Raw genomic sequence first — 21,887 nt, forward strand, 5'->3', positions numbered from 1 at the left:
TTTCACCATCTAAGCCCCTTGGAAAAGGAATAAGATCATCAACCCAGCCCTTTAACCAGAAACTCAGATCATTGATCCTGCTGCTCTCAGTGAGGATGTTCCCTCTGGTGGAAGAATTTCATATCTGCATTAGCAGTGGGTTGACATGTGCCCCGTTCCTGATACGGATAACTTCTGTAGTATAAGAAATGTGGAGGCTCAGAGGGTGATTGTGTTTCAGCTGTACTGTTAGGTTTTATGTGCTTTCATAACTTGGATGAACTGTTTGGCTTCATCACCTGGCTCGTGGTTTCGGGCAAGTGGACACGTTCAGTTTACAGTGGCAGTGAGGGCACACAGTAGGCCTCTAAGCGCATGCAAAAGGATCTGGGGCATCATGAAGTAATATTTTATAGTGTTTCTGCAGCAGTAACAGAGAAAGGAAAGTGGCAGAGAAGATCTAAGGGTTTTAATATCTACCTTCACACTCGTCTTCTGGAGCTAATGGTTCTTAAACGTATATTTGAGAAAGGGCTTCTGCTTTCTGAAACAAATGAAGGTAGGTTCTGGAGTATTTATAAATATGTAGCCTAATAAAAATATTCATAGATAAAACAGTTGGGTTTGTTCCTTCAAAATTAGGGCAGGAACTAGATGTGGCTCTTAAAGTTATTCAACATATTCTAAGGTAAAATTGTTTCTGATAAATGCCAAACAGGAAGTTTAGTTTTTCTTCTGGCGGAAAGCCACACATCCTAAGTGGTGACTTCAAATCATGTGAAGTAATAAGTACTTTGAGTTGAAGCTTTGAGTTCAGTTTAAACTGAAGAAGTAGGCTCTGGTAACGTGATTAGCCAGCCGGGAAGTAATGGCTGTTGTTGACTGAACTGATCATTTTTCTCCTTTCTCTCAAGGTGTCTGAGCGGTTGAGTCAACCAGGAGTGGCAATAGGTTTGGCCTGGACCCCCTTAGGTGGGGAAATCATGTTTGTGGAGGCAAGCCGAATGGATGGCGAAGGTCAGCTGACTCTGACTGGCCAGCTAGGGGATGTCATGAAGGAGTCTGCCCATCTCGCGATTAGCTGGCTCCGCAGCAATGCGAAGAAATACCATCTGACCAATGGTGAGTGGCCTAGCCCCGGCAGAGGTACAGCCGTAGCAAGGAAGAGCCGTTGGATCGTGATTCGGGAGGCATCTCACAGTTCTGTGGCAAGGATTAAGATGAGCTTTAAATTAACAGTTACACCTCCAGTAAAGTATAAACCTTTGCTTAAACACCCTTAGAAAATTCTAGTTCCCATTTTAGGACTATCTGGCTAGTGCCTAAACTAGGAACTAATTCCAAGGGTTTGTTTTCAGCTCCACTCAGAGTAGAATGAAATTCTTCTTCCAGACCCCCACTCTGATTATATGCCCATATATGCCCAGTATGCCCATTAATATTTTGAGGGATTCATTTAACCACAACAGTCGTTTTTATCTTTTTTATTTTTTAAGAGGGAAAAAAAACAGGTTTAATTTTTCTACATTAAAATCCTTATTTCCTTTTTTAAGCTTCTGGAAGTTTTGATCTTCTTGACAACACAGACATCCATCTGCACTTCCCAGCTGGTGCTGTCACAAAAGATGGACCATCTGCTGGAGTTACCATAGTAACTTGTCTCGCCTCACTTTTTAGTGGGCGGCTGGTGCGTTCGGATGTAGCCATGACTGGAGAAATCACATTGCGGGGTCTCGTTCTTCCAGTAAGTCTTAAGAAAGTGATTTATATGGTTTTCAATTTTTTTAATTTTAAGTTTAAATTCATAGTAGTTTGCCTTCTTCCTAAAAATACCTTCGTTTAAGAAAACACGAAGTTTTTATACTTTGTAACTAGCTCCTATTTTTCAATATTGATGAAATAAAAGAAAAACTGACAATTTTCCCCATATTTTCCCTTCTAAGAAAGAAGACTCGTGAGGGGAAAAAAAGTATCAGTCTGGTCATCGGTGATGTCAGCCACTGAGGTGAAGAATTGAGACTGTTGTAGTTAGCAAATTGTTAACTAGATAGCTTTTGTGTAAAACAGGATAGCAGCTATTTTTAAACTTTAAGCGAATTTTTCAACCTTTTAAGTTCCTGTGAGACCTCCTGTAGATAATTTAGATTACTGTAGTTGATAGATTTATAGAAAAATAAGTATAAAATGGAAACTATAACAAAGACTAGCCCTGTCTAATGGCTAAATTCTCAAAATATCTTTATATATATGGAGCTTTGGGGCTCCCCGCCATACCCTAAACTACTTCTAAAAAAACACATAAAATGCAGAGAACTTGAGTGAACATTTAGGGTTCTAAGTCATTAATTACCAGTGCCAGTCTATAACAGAATTTGGGCAGGTTCATAGCACAATGAGGAAAGAAACTTATGTTCTTTATTCTGAGAGCACCTTTATTTTATAAAGTAATGGTGAAAGTAGATCATAATCACCAATTAAGATCACCAAAACTGGGGCACCCGGGTGGCTCAGTCAGTTAAGCATCTGATTTGATTTCAGCTTAGGTCATGATCTCTTGAGCCCCACATCAGGTTCTGCAATGACAACTCCGAGCCTGCTTGGGATTCTCCCTCTCCCTTTCCCTGCCCCTCCCCTTCTTACATGCACCCTCTGTCTCTCACACTCTCTCAAAATAAACTTAAATCAGTTTTTAAAATTCAACCAGGAATTCAACCATATTCTAAACCCTATTCTTATGATACATTAGTAGGTCTACTCAAAAAGAATGTCTGATCCCTTACCCAGGAATTAACTGCATTCCAAGAGACAGTAACGGTGGTTAATAGTGGTTAATACTAGCTGTGCTAGTAATAGGAAATGTAAATACTTTACAGACCATGAACTCTTCAACCTCCTAGTTCAAGATGGTAGACTAAGCAGAGTGAAGGCAATACAAGCACTCAGAAATGAGCGGGGAGTCAGCAGCTGAGTTCAGCCACCTTCTGGAAGAAAGTATCCTGGCTGATGAAACAATTGGAGATAGAGACAGTCTTCCCAGCAGGAATCTGGGAAAAGCAAAGGCTCATAACCAGAAAGCACAGACCAGGAGAGCAGGAAAGAAATGGGAAACAAAATGAGGGGATTCATAGAAATCTCCATAGAATAAGTGGTTCTTCCACTTGCACTCAACCAGGTCCAGGCTTTCCCAAGCCCCACAGGGAAAGTTTGAGTAAGCCTCCAGTTTTAAACCTGTCCCATGAGACAGAAGAAAAGCAGCAGCATTTAAGAGAAAGACTTGCTAACGCTGGCAAAGACGATTCAAGAACAGAGAATAAGACAGAACTTGGATTTAAAACTGTTTTAGAAATAGTTAAAGAACTGTTCAGAAAAAAATAATAGAAAAAGCAGGCAGATCCAACATTGAGCTATCAGGCATTCTAGTAGACAGAAAATGGAATTGAATGTTTCCTAGAATTGAAGGTTATCTTCAGATTGAAAGGGTCCACACCAGCTGGGAGAAGGAGGTCGTCCCCAAAGCCTTTCAGGTAACCAAGGAGAAAGTTCTGTCATCATTCTCCTCAGTGACACCAGATGTATGGTCCCTTCAAAATTCTGATGGAAAATGACTTGAAGTCCAGTCTCATATACACCTTCAATAAAATGTGAAAGTAAAATGGTTATTTTCATACATGCAAGGAGCCTGTTTGTCTTAGATTCTTTGTGAAGAAGGTACTTGGAAAGTGTACGTCAGCAGCATACCGAAGAGCCTAGAAAGAGGAGGATAGCTGTGCAGGAGGGCCTGGAGCAGCCAGTGTCAGTGCAGGTGGTTGGAGGGCTCTGAGAGCTGTCTCCAGGGCTTATGTGTTCTGGGTGGTATGACTGAGAGCTGCATTTGGAGTCTATTGCTGTATAACACACCACCCAAAACAATGGTGTTTGTTATTCTTACGGTTTCTGTGGGTCAGGAATTCAGGAGAGGCTTAGCTGAGCTCTTCTGCTTCCGGATCCCATCATACAGTCAAGACAGCAACCCAGTCACAGTCATCTTAAGGTTGACTGGGGCTGGGGATCTGCTGCTTCCAACATGGTTCACTCACATGACTAGCAGATTGGTCCTGGTTGGCAGGAAGCCCCAGTTCCTCACCTTAGGGCTTCTCTGGGGGGCTATTGGGTGGTCTCAAACATGGCAGCTGGCTACCTCCAGGGCAAGAGATCCAAGAGAGACAGATCTAGCAGCAGCAGCAGCAACTCTCATTTTCTATGGGTTAACTTTGAAAGTCATACAGCATCACTTCCCCCACATTCCATTTATGAGTCACTCAGCCTGACCTACATTCAGGGGGAGGGGAATTAGACTCCACCTTTTATGAAGGGACCATTGTGGACATACTTTAAAACCACCTAAGTGCCTAGATCATTTGGGATAGATTTTCTTCATCAAGTGGCACAAAGGTTATGGCTTTAAACCTGTACAGAAGGAGAGATCCTGGCACCCAACTAAGCTCTATAGAAATGGTATTTGTGGTCAAGATAATGTAATGCTTTTTCAGAATGAACCTATAGATAAGATTTTGATTACAGAATGGAATATAAATATTAACCTTGACAGTGCAAAAAGGGATCATGGACATAAAAGGTGCTCATTACTGAAAATTTGGAATTTTCCCCCATTAAAAGGACTGAACACGAAATGTAAAACAATTTACTGTTTATTAACCTTTTTAATGGCTTTCCTAGCTCATGCTGTAACAAAATGGAAGATGATTTAGACGTTTTAAAATAGCTGTGAAAAAAAGTTGGGTCAGGGATCTTTTCACAGCCGGAGGATGTCCAGAAATCTGAGTAACTTTCTTCTCTCCTCCTAGGTGGGTGGGATTAAAGACAAAGTGCTGGCGGCACACAGAGCAGGATTGAAGCAAGTCATTATTCCTCAGAGGAACGAAAAAGACCTTGAAGAAATCCCGGGCAATGTACGACAGGATTTAAGTTTTGTTACAGCAAGCTGCCTGGATGAAGTTCTTAATGCAGCTTTTGATGGTGGCTTTATTGTCAAGACCAGACCTGGTCTCTTAAATAGCAAACTGTAGGCCCAAATCCCGACTTTTCAGAATTGCAAGTTATGAAGTGCCAAAGGGCACAGAAAAGGTTTTTGTTCATACCAGTAGAGGTAGGCTAAGTGTCCCTAATCTTTGAACATGATCACGACAGTAACCTCACTCAAATGGCTGGTGTTGATTATAGAAATGTTAATTGAATAAACGGATTGATAAAAATTGAATTCTTGTCTTCAGTGGAATCATTACTGCCCCTGGAGAGGTACAGAGCATCAGTTCTCGGTGTGATGCCTGAACGGGAGCATCTGTACTGAGAACTTGATAGCAATGTAAGTTCTCAAGGCCCACCAGCAGACCTGAATCAAACTCTGGGTGGTGAAGGCCCAGAAATCTGCTTTGGGAAGCCCTGCAGGGGATTCTGATGCACAGTCAACATCGGGAACCATTGGTATAGACCTTAGCAGAGTCACCGGGAGACATTATCAAATCCCAAAAACAACATAGAAGGGGTACTGGGCAAAGATGAAAATATCACCATTAGTCTTTGTGGAAACTATTCAAGGAGGTGAAGCTGTGGTGAGGTCTACACACCCTGGTACTGGTGCCACTAATGCTGAAGGAAGGGGCAGTCAGAAAGTGATCGTTTACACCAGGCTGGTGGCTCATGTTAGTACACATCATGTTAAAAAGAAGTCTGGTTCCCAGAGAGAGGCAGCCATCCACCCTGGGAGGGTCCCCAAACTTGGTATCCTGACTCTTGTCACTTCCCGTCTGTTCCCGGTCTGCTGTGCCAGTTCCCAGATCCAGTACTTTCCATGGTCCCTTCTCCTGTGACTTAATCCGGGCTCTGGGGAAGGAAGTCGGGCTCTTCCAATTACTTAGCTTTTCCTTACCTGTAAAATGCAAGCAATAGTACTGAAGTCCGTGTTCCCGTGAAGATTGAGGAGAATGCAAGGTTCAAACAATGCTGACGTTCACAGTCCTGTGTTAACAGAATGCTGGAACACATGTAGATACTGGGGAATGCCTCAGAAGAGCATGGGGTCTGCAAATTACCTAAATACCTGCCAGTAATGTGTTCTGGAATCCCACATCCAGATCTAGGGTTCTTTATGGCTGGTGCGAGAGCAAGCATCAGGGCATTTAAAAACATTTCACGGACTATCCTCTCACTGTTAGGACTTCACACTTCTCAGCCATCTTTACGGGGGAGGAAAATACAATGTTCATTGTCAGCAACCAGAGGGAGCTGATCCATACCCAGATCGCTCTGACTCATTACACCCAGAAGTAGCAAAAGAACACAAAGTGGGACTTAACCCATGTTCTTCAAGAGTCCTGAACACGCAGCTTTGTACGCATCTGAGCAGCAGTAGGGCATCCCCACGCCCCCTGCTTCGGTGGGACTTAACCCATGTTCTTCAAGAGTCCTGAACACGCAGCTTTGTACGCATCTGAGCAGCAGTAGGGCATCCCCACGCCCCCTGCTTCGGCACGCACCTTTCTAAAGAGCCAATGGCAAAAACCCAGGTGTGTAGGACATTATTCAACAGTATGACCTTTGTTTCTCTGGGATTGGTTTTGGTTTCTCATTTCATTCACTTGTTTTTATGGTGACAAATGAATATACCATTTTAGCCAGTTTTAAGTGTGTAATTCAGGGAAATTATATTCACAATGGTGTGTAACCATCACCACTATCTATATCCAGAGCTTTTTCAGTATATGTGCTGCCGAAGCGAGCACTATCCAGAGCTTTTTCATGATCCTAAACTCTACCCTCTGAACCATGACTCCCGTCTTCCAGCCACCCCCTTTTCTCCATGAATTTGCCAATTATGTAACCTTTCGTATGTGACCTACTTCACTTAGTGTGTTGTCAGGGTTCATCCATGCTGACCACATGCATCAGAGTTTCATTTCTTCAAATAACATGACACTGTGTGCACGAGCCCCATCTTACCCATTCATCTGTTGAAACTTTGGGTTGTTTCCACCTCTTGGCTATTGTGAAGAGTTCTGCTAATAATGAGTGTACGACTAGCCATGTCCTCTGCTGGCCAATTCTTTGGGGTATATGCCCAGTAGTAGACTTGCTGTTCTTAGGAGGAGTCCATGCTTAACTGTGAAGAGCCACCAAACTGTTCTCCTCCGTAGCTGCACCATCTGCCGTTCCTGCCAGCAATACACACAGATCCCAGTCTCTCCACTCCTGGCCACCACTTTTCCACCTTGGGAATAGCCATCCCCATGGTGTGAGGTAGCATCTCTTGGTTTTGATTTGCATTTCCCTAATGACTAATGATGTTGAGTATTTTTTCCTAGCATTATGTTTAAAGTGTTATCTAAACACCCTTTTTATCACAACCAGCTGGGGAATTTTATTGGAAATGTTGACTCAGAAATTCTAATTCAGTAGGACTAGAGAGGCCTTGGGATGTATTTAACCAGTACTCTGCATGCCTTTTACGTATGAGCTTTTAAAACTCTTCAAGTATGAAAACTAAATAAAGCTTTAGGTGTCTTGGTAATCAAGAAATTCTATATGGTCTACTTAAGGAATACACATTTTTTACTTGATTCTGCCTCTTTTGTTTGAACCTGACCACTAACCATATTATCAGGGGCAGAGGTTTTTAGTGCTTTAGATTACAGTGAAAAATGGCATCTGATCATAAAGTATTTAACAGCAGTTTATAAATCTGTGATTACAAATAAGATCTCCTGGTTATATGAGTGGTATTTAAAGGCTACTAAACCTACCTGAATTTTTTTAGTGTAAGAGAAAGGGCAAAAATGTGTGTGCGTTGAGTGAAACACAAAGATTTCCTTCTTTCCTTCTCTTCCTTGACATCAGTCAAGACTTGCTTTCTGCTCATAGCACAAATTCTCTTCGTAAGAGTGGGATGCAAATGGGTTTCATTTCCAGTGCCATCTCTGGTAGTGGCTGCTTGAAATGCACAGGATTTGGACACCCATCTTTGGACACCGTGCCTAGTGATGTCTACGCCACCAGGAGCTCACTGGACTAGATGCCATCCATGTTGTGGGGTAATCAAGTGCTGAGGGTATAATAGGCAGACTTCGTATTTTCCAGTTAGGAACCACTAAAATGAAGTCAACTTTCCCATAATTAAGTGCAGGAGGACACGATGATTTTTCTATAGCCACTCCCATACATGTAGTTTGCAGAAAGAAATGTGGGCCTTAAAAAACTAATCATTATAATAAAAATCAGCAAAACAAAAAACTGTTCTCCAACAATCAACATATAAAACTGGCCCATGATTCAACCCAACAGAACAAATTCAAGTTTAAGAATGTAAGCGCAAAAGAGGAGCACCTGGGTGGCTCGGTAGGTTGAGTGTCAGACTTCAGCTCAGGTCATGATGTCAGGTTCATGGAGTTCGAGCCCCACATTGGACTCACTGTCAGTGCAGAGCCCACTTTGGAATCCTCTGTCCCCCGGTCTCTCCCAAAAATAAACATTAAAAAATACATGTATGTATAAACGCAAAAGAACAAAGTTTAAGAAGATCACCTATCCCACCCTATACAATTCCCTGAAAGAAAACACCAAGACACCAAATGACAGGGCAGGGCATTAATAGGAGAAAGAACACTCATTATAACAAAGATGATTAAAATCTCAAGTGGACCAAGAAATGGCTATAGATCTCATCATCCCTCTAGACCAAGAATATGAAGATGACTTAAAATATAGTTAAGATTAAGATGTCAACCTTATAGCTGTCAAATTACATTTTGTTTACTATAGTAGACAAAATTTACTATCTTAATTTGCATTAAATAGCAAAACATGAGGTTACAATGAAAGAGAAAATCCTACACACTGCTACTGTGTCCACTGAAACCTCTCCAGAAAGTGATAAAAAAAGTAACAAGACCTTAAAAAAAAGGATCCCAAGGATAGAATCAGGAAACATATAGAAATGTTCACAGGTTATTTATAAATAGCCAGAAAAGATTTACATGGATAAATTGGACAAAGCAGTATCTAACATCAGGAAACTGGATAAAATTATAATTAATCCTCACAAACATTTCCCAAAATGGTGTCTAAAATTATGCACTGGCTGTGTTATGTGTGAGGGCATGAAGGGGTTATAAACGATCAAAACACACGTAAATACACAAAGGACTAGAAAAATAAAAATGTTCCCAGTCATCTCTGAATGGATGCCTACATCTCTCTCTTGAATGTGCCATTTTCTAACCCCTAAACCCTACACTGAGGACACACTACTTTCATAATCCGAGAAACACTTCAAAATATTTTAAAAACAAAATGATACACTTCCACCAAAGTATTCAATACATCAAATGAGGAGGGAAAACTGCTTTTCTAAAAACACATGCTAACAGGAATAGACCAAGATACACCTTTGTGGTTGACCTTTTACCACAAAAATGGCTATACAAGCAGATGTTACAACCAATTCAAAAAATAATGCTTATGTCAGGGAAGACTACACAAATCTCATTTCCTGGAAATGGTTACCAGAAGTAAATTCTGGTATCCAGAATTGGTGGTGGGATAAGAGGGTAGTCCAAATTAATTTTAACTGACTTTCTAAGTTCAGTGCACCTGTAAAAGCCACACAAAATAAAATGATCTTTGGCCATTCAGAAGGCAATTTCAGAATCCTGTCAGGTGCCTCAGGGTAATTAGCAAGTTAAAAATACAGTTCTGGTTAAAGGCATAATAACAGCAGCTAACATTTGCTGGGTACTTATTGTGTGCAAAGCACTGTTCTAGGTTAACTTACAGGTATCACATCTCGCCCTCTGGGGTAGCTACCATAATTAACCCTATCATACACATTAGGAAACTGGGGCCCAAGGTCCCATGGCTGATAAGTACAGTAGAACTAGAACGGCATGTAGGTCCTTGGAAGTCAGCTGTAGAGCCCAGGCTCATAACCATTTTGCTATGAAACACTAACTCATCTTTATTGTGTTTCTTTTTCTTAAGGGGGAAAAAGTGATCAGCATTTTAACTAATTACAATTAGTCTCCTAACAGAATTGTGAGAATACAAATGTAAGCGAGAGGGAAGAAAAACAAGACTGTGTAACGGAGGCCATATACTTATTCTTTTGCTTAGAATAATTCTATCACACTTCAAAATGCAGCACACTGTTTTCAGTTATGAAGTACAGAATTGAATGGGAAAACTATTTGGATTTTAATCAAACTTAGAGCTAAAGCAGACACGTTAAGAGTTTTTAATTTGCCAGATATTCTTTTAATGAGAATTATAAAAGACCAAAAACATTTTTTGCAAACTGCCTTTTTTTAAACAAATGATTTGCTTTTGATTACAAATACTGTCTAAGACGATGCCTTCTTTTGCAAAACCAATAAATACAAGAACAAATTTTAAACAAGTGATTTGTCCAAGATACTTGGAAGAAAAAAGCCTGATTTTTTTTCCAGAATTAAAAAAAAAAAAAAAAAAAATCAGTATTCCCTAACCTTTTAAAGAATAAGTTCAAAGATATGACTCAAGTGGAGAAAAAGAGACAGAGACAGAGACCATCTTATAACTGCTTTAAATACCTCCTGATAATTCTGATGTTACCTTTCCTTTCTGGAATTCATATCTTCACAAAAGAGTTGAATTGAAAATATTTCTAATGAACTGATTAATGAGGGAAAGGAAAATACGTACTGAACACATATGTATAAACTTTACCATAAACAATTATGCATATCAAAAAGACACTAACTTTAAAAAGGTACAAAATAAAGTGAGGAAAAACCTGAATTACAGAAAAGAAAGTCAAATTTATTTAATGAAAAACTAGAATTAATAAAAATTAGCAAATACACACAAAAAAATATACACACACAGCAGCACTATGTATTGACTCACAAAGGGAAAAGCAGTGGTCCAAGACCACTCAACATGGCTTGTCGGTTAAAGAAAAACACACACACACACACGCACACGCGCACACACGCACACAAACTTGCAGGCACACAAACAAAAACCCGATATTTTTCAACAGTACACTCAATCTACAACACAAATTGAGAATTATTTTACAATGCTTCCTTTCTTAATACAAAAGATGCCCATCTTGGGTGTATATATATATTTTTTTCAGTGGTTTACTGTTGACTTATTTTTAAATATATTAGTGTTACTACATGCAACTGTTTCCTGTATTTAACAGCCTTTCCTCTTATTTACCTTCATGTGTCTAGCTTCCACCTACCAAAAGTTTCAGGTTGGCAGGCAGATGGGTGCCTTATTCTCTGTGAAACTGAATGCAATGGTTTTAAACACTGGCCAGAAAATGTTTGATTGCCATTTCAACACATGGAAATAGTTACATTGATGCCTAAATTGCCATTTTCTGCAAAAAGCTGTGCAATGCTGGTGTCAAAGACTAGGCAGTCGCTATTCATAATGGCTGTTGCAATTCCCTCATGAATAGATCGCGGAGTCGCTTCCCAAGTCAATCGCCGCCTATGACCATTTAGCTCAAGTCGATAAGCAAAATTTTCAGCTTGCTTGCGTGTTCCTATCAGCTGTACAATTGCAAAGAACTGCTGGTGACCGTCGTACTTTTCCTGTTTCTCCAGGACTAACATGAAGTGAAAGCCAAAACAGGACTGCATCATCACCCAGTCAACAGCACCTGGAAGATTAATGTCTGTAGCAAGGAAAACTATATCCTCTCCCTGTAGGGTTGTAATGGACTTATGCTGATGCATCAGATGGGGCATTACAGCATCCAAAGAGCCTTGCCATTTACAGGAAGCACCGGGGCACGGACACGAATAAGGCCTAAACTCACAGAGCTCTTCATGGTCTGCTTTTTCTGTGTGTGGCAGAGTTATTTCACATCCAGAAGAGGCATATTTACAAGGGAAAAGTACGGAATTGGCCACTTTCTCCATAGCCAAGTTGCGAATGGATCCCAACGGGCCCCGGCAGGTTGGACAACATGTGAGCTTTGGGCGACAGTTGCTACAAACAAGATGGCCACTCTGACACTGAAGAATGGGTGGTAACACATAGTCAAAGCAGACCGGACACTCAAAAAGACTCGCCAAGTCATTATTGGATGCGGTTGTGCCAGTCAGGGCAGGCACCCTCTGGGACGGCGTACACTTTGAGGTTCCAGTGGGTAATGCTGTTGCAGTCTGGCGGCTCATTTCTGTAACAAAAACCATAAATAAAAATAAAAAGAGGCAGGAGAAAAATAACTACAACTATCATTTGTTTCATAAATAATGTTTACATGCCAGAAATACTTAAGTTTCATGCAAAACGTACTGTGAGCAAAAGGATAAAAGGAACACAGACACCGGATTTAAAAACCATAAATTACACTAATTACACATTTTGATTATCAGGAGTTGTATACCAGACAAAGCTCTTTATCGAAACGTTCCAGAACACATGCAGAATTCCTTTTTTAAGAACTATTAAAAATCTCCTTGGATGGACTAGACGACATGGAATAAATGCTGAAACAGAAACTGGGCCATAAACTACTAAGAAACACCATTTAGGTAGCTTAAGCCCAATCAGATCAGTTTTGACTGGACTTTCTCCTCCCTCTGTCTCTGTGTTCAATTCCCCTGCTCAGTCTATTTCTTTCCCATTCTGAGTCAGCCACCAGCAGCTACAGGGAACTACAAGTGATCCAAAGGGTCACCAGGGCACTAGCTTTGGTTAACACCGCCTAATGGTAAACAGTTACCTGCTTTAGACATAGATTTGGGGAATGGAGGGGGTCTGCTGCCATCCCATTATCCATCTTCCTCTAGTAAGTCTTCCCCTAGAACATTAACATCAGCTAGGTATTAACCTTATTTCCCACTGATCAGTGCCCCACACCTCAAAAAGTGGGGGGAAGAGAAGAGAAATGGAGGGCCATCTTCAAAAGTTCTAAGTCTGGTACTTAGAGAAAGTACATCTTTCCAGTCTAATTCCATTCCCCAATATGAATCAGATATAGTATGCAAAGGGGAAGAAGAGTCAAAAAAGAAAAAGAAGGTAAATAAAGATAAAAGCACCAGAGAGAGACACAACATTGGGGACAGTATAGTCAACAGATTAAGAATTCCTTGTACCCTACCAGTGTTGTGGAAGCATTTATCAGCACAGCAGTAATTATTCAAGATATAAACGTCGGGGAGCCTGGGTGGCTCAGTCGGTTGAGCTTCCAACTTCGGCTCAGGCCATGATCTCATGGTTCGTGGGTTCGAGTCCTGCATTGGGCTCTGTGCTGACAGCCCAGAGCCTGGAGCCTGCTTTGGATTCTGTCTCTCTCTCTCTCTCTTTGCCCTTCCTTTGCTAGTTCTCTGTCTCTCTCTCTGTCACTCAAAAATAAACATTAAAAAATTTTTTTAAAAAAGAGATAAATGTCATCTTGAAGAAATGACAACAATATAACTAACTTGTCAGACTAAATGAAAGATAAAGCAAACACCTTTTCCATGAATCTACCTTTGCTGGGATACCAGGTCTTATTTATCTCAGGGGTAACAAAAGATGTCTACTGATGTCCTAAGAGTATATTCCTAGTAACTGTATAAGCCTTACTTCTACAAAATGAAAACTGTCTAAAATTTAATGTTTTCCCAATTATAATCATTATTCTGTTGCAAAGAATTAAACTTTGAAAACCAATGCTGGTTACCAATGTGACCATATAAATGCAATTGGGGTTCCAGATTACTCAAGGATAGACACCTCAATGGAGGGCTCAGAGTGGCAAAAAAAAAAAAAAAAAAAAAAAAAAAAAAGATTAATCCCACAGTCACTAAAGTTAATATTCTAAAATTCAAGAGTTTATAAAACTGCAGAATTCCATCATAATGTGTCTTATCACATGCACTTAGGGACAACAGAAATCAATTCTCATCTGAAACACTGTATAACCCAGGTGTAAGATTCTTTGTGCATATGATGATCTGTGTGCATTTTCCATCACTTGTGAAACAATGGGCTTAGCATTGCCAAAACACCCCGTATATATGCTGTATGCTTGTTTTCATGGCCTATTTTATACTGCTCACTTAAGTGAGCAACATTGTAATTGGAAAGTGGTTCCCTGAGCACAAAACAGTCTAATCTACCAATGCCTTTTCAAATCCCTAAACCAAAACAGCTAATTACATCAAGGGACTATAAACTCAATTTGTATTCAACATTAATACAACTAGGAAAATATAAGCAAGAAAAATATTTGCTTGATTTCTTGACCTAGCAAAATAGCTATACACTGACCATCAATCATTCAGGCTTATGTTACAATGTATCTTTATTATTCTCCCAAACACCATAGAAAGCTGGATTTAAATCCATATCTAAAGCATGAAAACAAGTGAAGTGAGGCCAGTATTTCTCGTGAATGGAGATATTACAGGACAGCAGCTGCTAAAACCTCCCCAAACTCCAAAGGTAGAACCCAATTCCAACAAAAAGAATCCTGACCCTACAGCAGCCCTGCAGTTGGAATCAAGGACTAAAGGGACTTTGGACAACCCTGCAGGAGTGATGACGTAACCTGAAGCTTGGTTTAAACAGAGAAAAGTACAGCAGATCAAAAGAAACATCACTGCAAACTCCAGCTCAATTATGCTGCAGCCACTCCCTGATCCAGATTCCACTGGCTTACAACTTTCCCATTTCATAGTTTAAGCAAACCCAGTCAGTCTCTTAATGTCAATACCTTTTCTTTTCCTTATCCCAGCTGCAGGTAAACATGTGAGCAAGATGCCTCTCCAGGAGTACAGAAAAGGTGAGGTAGACTTCCCGGTCATGAGAACCCAGGCAGCTCAGAGCCTTTCCCCCAGAAGCAAATACGATTTGTAACAGAGGCTCCTCCTGGACACCTTCTGTTCCTAACCATGTCCGATGTCAAGTTTTCAAGAAGCGAAGGTAAGTGCCCTGCTCTGTAACACTCCATTCACTCTTCAGAAGCACAGGCTACCGCAGCAGCCGAGAAATGAAGCCTCTCCCGTCCCAACAGGAATCGACCACACCTCCATGCGAGCTCAAATTCGCCTGTGTTTCCAAAAATGGGCGCCATCACCGAGCCGTCTTCTACTGGGCCCTAAACTGTCGGTCCTGGAAGTCTGTCTTCCCCTGATTCATTAGCTAACCAGCTCTGGGGAAGGACAGGGCCTTAGGATGCGAGGAGGCTGGAGCAAGCGTGCTCTTGGAGCCAGCTCTGGAGTCACTGCAGGGTCCGGCCCGCGGGGAGATCCACGCGGAGCCTGGGGCTGGGGCCTGCCCACTGCTGGGAAAGCCTGCTCCAGTCCACAGTGCCAACGGGCCTTAGGCTCGCAGCGCCCAGCCGCAGCTAGCATGGGGCGGGGCTGGTGGGGCGGGGCGGACGCGGTGGGTACGCCCACAAGCTCCGCCCTCCCAGCTCAGGACTTCTCCGGGACTGCTCCAGGGCACTGCGCTGTGCAACTCAGACCCAGCCCTGGACCCCCAAAAACAATGTGCACACCTCAGCATATTTCCACCAGCTTACATTTAGGCGGAAACATGCCTTTTTGTAGAACAAAACAGATACTAACAATTTGGTATGATTTCAAACTAAGACCTACAGAGAGTATATGGGAAATATATGGCCACCACGGTGGCTGGTTAACCGTGAACACTTAAGTGTTTATAGAATGAAAGCACTCTCCTCTCTTCATTAACTATTTACCAGATGTCAACTACCATATTTCCTCAATTTCTAACTCACTTCACTTCTACCCCTGTGGGCACCATACTTTAAAACACCCTCTCTCCCTTTGAAAAAACTACAGTGAGAGTAGTAAACACACATAACCATATTAAATTCCTTCTTCAACCTCCAAACGGAGATTATCTTCTCTTCCCACTCTGGGAAAAGCATCTTAAATGGCCTCATTAAACAGAGAAGCTTGTTTTGTTTTTAAAGAAGCATTACCCGTGCCCCAATAAAGTCCTGGGCCTCAGATTTGCACTGCGTCAGGTAGTACACTCAGGGGTTTAACCTGTCATTACATCATGCTTATAGAGCAGCCTTTAAACACGGCCGGAGCTGGTAGTGGGAAGAGAACCCTGTGCAGTAAATTGTAGCTTACCCACTTTCCACATCAAATTTTAATTCTAATCACTTCCCCACCCTATTAAGAGTACATTCGATCACTTCAAACTTATTTTAACATTAAGCTACACAAAACATCATTAGGAATAGAAAGATCACTGAAAACAGATACAGTCTGTGTGCTAACAAATATAAATTACTATTACTTACATTTTTATTTTCTGATACATATTCATTCTAGATAGGTCTCAGGTTTCTAGGGAAGGAAGCTTCAAATGTTTTAGGCAGAGCAACTCTTTCCAAACCCAAATATAAAAAACAAGTCAAAGGGAAGGATTGATTCAAGAAAAAAAAAAAAAAAAATCATTTTTTCCCAAACTTCCAAGGATCTGTACAGAGCCTTATGGCACCATCTGAAAACCATTAATCTACAGACAAACCACTCAACAAGTGAGTCAGGACAATAAAAGAGGAAGCATTCTGGAGTCATCTACACACACTTGGGATTCAAACCTAGTCTTCACCACCTGCTCAGCTGTAAAACTGGGACAGTATTTCCAGCCTCACATAGCTTTTGTCTGGACCAAGGGAGATGGGTATTTATGTATATCATAGATGGTACATAGTCCAAAATACGTAAGTATTCACCTGACACCTCCCAAAGTTGCTTGCCTCGCCTGAGTTCATCAACAAGAAACCTAGAAAGTGTGGGTTCCAAAAGATACGTTTACTTTGTAAAGATGATCAACCATGTCTGCCAAAGATCAACTGCAATTTAATTTTTAGCACAATAAACCTTAATAGAATTGCTCGACCAGGTAGAATATTTACACTGGTTTTACAGAGCTGAAAATTTCACAAAAACTACATTACACTAAGACAAACCCACAGAATACAAAGTTAAAAAGTCACAAAATTTAGCAAGAGTGACCTATTACCTACACCTTCTTTTGTTTTTAATTTTTAATTTACATCCAAGTTAGTTAGCATATAGTGCAATAATGATTTCAGGAGTAGATTCCAGTGATTCACCCCCTGTATTACCTATACTTTCTAAAGCCTACATCTCAAGCCCAGTTTGGTATAAAGTTTAAATAAATTTTAATCCACATTGAAATATTTTATAATCAGCCTTTAATGCTATCTCAGTAATTTCAGAGCATTTAACCATTACTTTGTCACATTAACATACTATAAAAAGTAGATGGATGTAAACTTTTTTTTAAGTTTACTTATTTCAGAGAGAGAGAGAGAGAGAGAGAGAGAGAGAGAGAGAGAGAGAACGTGCGCACACAAGTGGGGGAGGGGCAGAGAGAAAATCCCAAGCAGGCTCTGCATCATCAGTGCAGAGCCCAATCCATGTGGGGCTCAAACTCAGGAACTGCAAAATCATGACCTGAGCCCAAGTGGGGCACTTTACTGACTGAGCTACCCAGGCTCCCCTGGACTTAAACTTTTATCATCAATTTCATGCGGGAACCTTGGTTTCCTTTTATCAAGGGCTGATGAACAATTTCTCTGATTAGTCATACCTCATGCTTAGTAATTAATATATAACAACCTTTTGCAGTTTACAAAATGTTACTACAGCAGGCAAATAATGCCCCTCTCAACTATGTCTGCATCCTAACACTTGTGGAAATGTTGTTACAGCAGTAACAGGAAGCTAATACAGTTACTTTTTTCAAAGGAAACATTTAAAATGGAGAAATGTAGTCACACAGGGAAAAACGACTAGTGTATTATTGTAAAGCAAGTTTCAAACACAACATGCATGGGAGGTACTGGCTGGGTCATGATATGGATGTGTGATTTTTGGCATTTTTTTCTTCAGAGGGGGCAATAAATAAACCGCTTTATCAAGATTAGCCTGATTGAGAGTGGTGAAGTGAAAACAATTGTCAAAATAAGAAGTAAAATTTGCATTCTTAATTTAGTAAAAAAGACAGGATGCAAATATCACCAGACCTCCTTTACTTCTCCAAAAACTATTCCTAGAACTGATATAATTAATAATAAATATAATAATACTCACTGTAAAAATAAAGTACAGGTTCAGATTATGTATTTGCTCTGTTAGGAATCAATGAGTTAAATAAAACTCTTCCATTGAAACATTAGAGTGTTTTCCTTTCTTTATAATTACAACTCCTTTTTGAAAAAGAGGTACTTTCTGTATTTTGACATTGTAAAGGGTATATGCAGAAAATGTTATGTTAAAAATCATTTTTTAAGATTTACTTCTCACATATTGACAAAATTAAACCTAACACAAGTCTCCTTAAAAATTTAACAGCTTAAAATGCCAAAAATTAAAAAAAAAATCAAACACTGTTATAAAACAATGATGCTAAGAAAAAAATTAAACAACCTATTTTAATTTCCAAAACTGTAGCAAAGTAATAACAGGAACTTAAATTGTATGTATTTTCCTAAAAGCTCTATTTTCCTGAAGATAACTCTGAAAACTCTGTTGCTACAAAAGAAGAGTTATTTATATGTCTAGTAAGACTGGTGATTTGAAATGGGGAAAGCCCAGGACAAAGACCTGGTAAAAGGCTGCTGGAAAAACAAAGTCTGAACAAAGGTGATACAGCCCAATAAATGGAGAGGAAAGTGCAAACCCTAATTCAAATGTGTAAAGCAAAGTACACATTTGTCTTTTTACACATCTGTCTTTTCACTGTTGAAATCACTCTATTTTGAGACTTCCACCCCAGTAAAAAGCATCACATACTGAATCAGAACCCATTAGGCACTGTGCTAGATACTGAAATGCAGTAACAGAAGACATGCAAAGTGGGAGTGAGATGTTTAAGCAGAAAAGCAGTTGACAGAAGAGCTCAAGGTGCAGATGAGGAGGATTAACATACAATGTCATCTAAAGTCACAGAATGAGGAGCCTGCCTAAAACAAGACAAATGCCAAGATTTAAAGATTGAAGGGTTCCTTAAAGAGAGGCAGTGGCCCTTAGCCTGCAGCAGTTCTCAAACTTTATCGTGCCCACTAATCATCTAGGGATCTTATTAAAATGCAGGTTCTGATTCAGAATCAGAATTATGCCAAGGCTGGGCCTGAGACTCTAAATTTTTAACCGTAGGTGTGGCCAATTGCTGGCTGAGGCTAACATGAGTAGCAAAAGCCTAAAAGAACTGAGGAGGAAAGGGCAGTAACTCAGAAGTCAAGGGAAGGTACAGACTTAAGAAGAAGATCTATTGATACATGTACAAATATTAGAATAAATTATGCTTTATTATATACTTATAGGGAGCTTGTACTATTTCTGTAATCAGAAAAAAAAATAAAGGTAGCAAGCACACATGCTTAAACATTCAAGAACTCATGGAATATAGCACCCATGAACCTTTGTTACTTTATTTAAAATAAGCAATGAATCAAAATAAGCAATTTAGAAATGGTGATCTTTTAAAAGGATTAAAGTTAGTTAATGACTCCATTTAAACATGGAAATAAGCCCACCAACCATAGGCATTAGAATTACAAATTAGAATGCAAACAGTATAAACTTTGGCAAAGTGCAATTACATAAACAATAAAAAATCTACAGTGAGAAGTAGTAAAAATAATGGCACAGTCAACCATGTGGAATCTGCTGAGAGGTCAAATATGATCAGACCAAACAGGTGTTCGTGGATTGGCGATATGGAAGTTACTGGTGACCTCTGCAAAAGCAACCTTGGAAATAAGGTCGGTGTGTAAATCAGACCAAAAGAGACTGAACAGGATGCTGTGTAAATTTAAAAAGCATGGCTATAGAAAGAGGCAAGTTAAGAAGTAGCTGAAAGGTCCAGGGTAGTTGTCGGCTTGGGTTTTGTTTTTGTTTTGTTTTTCTTTTTTCTTTTTTTTGAAATGGGAGGGACCAGAATATAGTGAATGCTGATATAGTGAATGATGAGTCCAGAAAAGAGGATAATCCCAAGAAATGGAACAATAAAGTTTTTGGTGACGAGGGATTCAAAACTCAAGACAAGACAGAGTGACTAGACTTCGTTAGAAGAAATACTTTCTCCATGGTAAGAACAGAGAAGATAGAAGATGTCTAGTTCAGGAAGTTGAAAGTTAAGAAAGTTTCAATCTGAGAGTTTCCATTTTCTCAACAAGGTCTCTGCATCCTCTTTTAGTGGGAGCGTCGGGGAGGTCACAGTACAACCATGTCTTCACTGCAGAAAGTTGTCGGACACCTGGTTCTACATCCTAATTCTATTTTACTAGCAATTATCATATTTTCATTTTATATCAAACCTACAATTTATGAACATCAAGAATGAAAGTACTAACATCTTGCAAAACAAGGGAAGCCCGCTTTTAACAGGCTTAATAGTAAAACTTCCCCTTTCCCACCTGCCAAGGTAAAGATTGTATGAAACTTCAAAACTGTGTCAAAACAATCATTTAAACCTAACTGCAACAATTCTGGTTTCATTTCTCACAATTATATCACAAAACAAACGCCCATCCTTGGGAATTAAGGACTGTGCTTGTGATGTGCACCAGGGGACACATGGAAGTTTTGAATCACTATCCTGTACATCTGAAATATAACACTGCATGTTAACTAACTGGAATTAAAATAAAAACTTAAAAAAAAAAAAGGCAAATGCCTATCTTTTTTTCCCCCTGAATCCTTAATTATGGTTCATTTTTTGATACAGCCAACACACCTCAAGAAAGTTTGCAGAAACCGCCTCAGGGCCTGGCAATCTGAAGCTCTTATAGAAACTGCACAAGTTTACCATTCTTGTCACACACCCGTTTCCCCTAAGAACTATAAAAATTCTTAAATTCTGTTCACAGTCTTATGACATATAATGATGTAGAAGAAAAATTTATGCCATTTTTCTTATTCCTTTGCAGGTAACATGTCCCCCGACAGGTGGCTCTGGTCTCTGAAAGAAATTATCACCAAAACATCTAAATATGTGCCATCAGCACTTGCTGAACAAAACGCTAGGTGAGTCTTCAATCCAAATGCTCAAATCTTTCACCTTTGTGGATTTCTAATTATTCTTTAATCCTTTCCATCTACTCGGTTCTTTTCTGCACATAATTCTGATATTGACTCTCTCTGCTGGATCTATCTTCCAATCACATATTTTTCCCCTCATAATTCCAATCTTTGTTTTTGCACTGCGTTCCAAAAGAACTCATTAAGTTCTAATTCATGAATTTGATTTTGCTAAAATTACCTTATGTCTTGGGTGCCTGGGTGGTTCAGTCAGTTAAGCATCTGACTTCATTCAGCTCAGGTCATGATTTCACAGTTAGTAGTTCGAGCCCCATATCGGGCTCTGTGCTGACAGCTGGGAACCTGGAGCCTGCTTTAGATTCTGTGTCTCCCTTTCTCTCTCTGTTCCTCCCCTGCTCACACTCTGTCTCTCTCAGAAAATAAACATTAATTTTTTAAATAAATAAATAAATAAATAAATAAATAAAATTACTTATGTCTTGATATGGTAAAGCATTTTTCAACAAGGGAACAGAGATTTTGATGGCAGGAATAGCTGTTTCCATGTCCTTTCCCTAAAGTTGGAATGGATACATAAATCTGGATTATACTGCTCTTGTACTTCCTTAACCCCTCTACAGGAGTTTTCATTTTTAATTTTCATGCCTCTCACTGGAGCTTGCCAGTCTCAGTGGAGCCCTAGGGTCAGCAAGCTAAATAAGGAAAAGTAGAGACTTTCCTCCATTTTCTTTCAAACAGCTGCCCCAAACATTTATTAAACACCTAGTATGTTCCAGGTATTGTTCTCAAAGGTTTACATACAACCGTGACTTA

General features: G+C 39.9%; 2 protein-coding genes and 1 long non-coding RNA gene across 6 annotated transcripts in view; 2 read left to right on the forward strand and 1 right to left on the reverse strand.

Annotated features, from left to right (window-relative positions):
* LONP2 (lon peptidase 2, peroxisomal) overlaps positions 1 to 5,236 on the forward strand; it is a 102,654-nt gene extending 97,418 nt beyond the window's left edge. The window contains exons 13-15 of the mRNA XM_019456016.2: positions 894 to 1,101; positions 1,533 to 1,723; positions 4,824 to 5,236. Coding sequence (XP_019311561.1) covers positions 894 to 1,101; positions 1,533 to 1,723; positions 4,824 to 5,045 — 621 coding nt within the window. The 3' untranslated portion in view covers positions 5,046 to 5,236. The remainder of the gene's footprint in view (positions 1 to 893; positions 1,102 to 1,532; positions 1,724 to 4,823) is intronic.
* LOC128778040 (uncharacterized) lies at positions 1,730 to 3,653 on the forward strand. Its single transcript, XR_008423366.1, has 2 exons — positions 1,730 to 2,156; positions 2,377 to 3,653. It is a non-coding gene; the product is annotated as an uncharacterized LOC128778040 (long non-coding RNA).
* A 5,022-nt stretch (positions 5,237 to 10,258) lies between the features above and the next one.
* The window catches only part of SIAH1 (siah E3 ubiquitin protein ligase 1), a 31,287-nt gene continuing 19,658 nt past the window's right edge, over positions 10,259 to 21,887 (reverse strand). Inside the window, exons 2-3 of one of the 4 annotated variants that reach the window (XM_019456018.2) lie at positions 12,755 to 12,832; positions 10,259 to 12,205 (exon numbers count right to left, since the gene is read on the reverse strand). In XM_019456018.2, the coding sequence (XP_019311563.1) occupies positions 11,355 to 12,205; positions 12,755 to 12,767 (864 nt within the window). In that variant the 5' untranslated portion in view covers positions 12,768 to 12,832 and the 3' untranslated portion in view covers positions 10,259 to 11,354. Of the gene's footprint in view, positions 12,206 to 12,754; positions 12,833 to 14,731; positions 15,351 to 16,735; positions 16,759 to 21,887 lie in introns of those variants that run through there. The other 3 variants (XM_019456020.2, XM_019456017.2, XM_019456019.2) reach the window with 3 other exon arrangements.

Source organism: Panthera pardus, unplaced genomic scaffold (genome assembly GCF_024362965.1).
Source record: "Panthera pardus isolate Hobbes unplaced genomic scaffold, ASM2436296v1 HiC_scaffold_18, whole genome shotgun sequence".
NCBI lineage: Eukaryota > Metazoa > Chordata > Mammalia > Carnivora > Felidae > Panthera > Panthera pardus.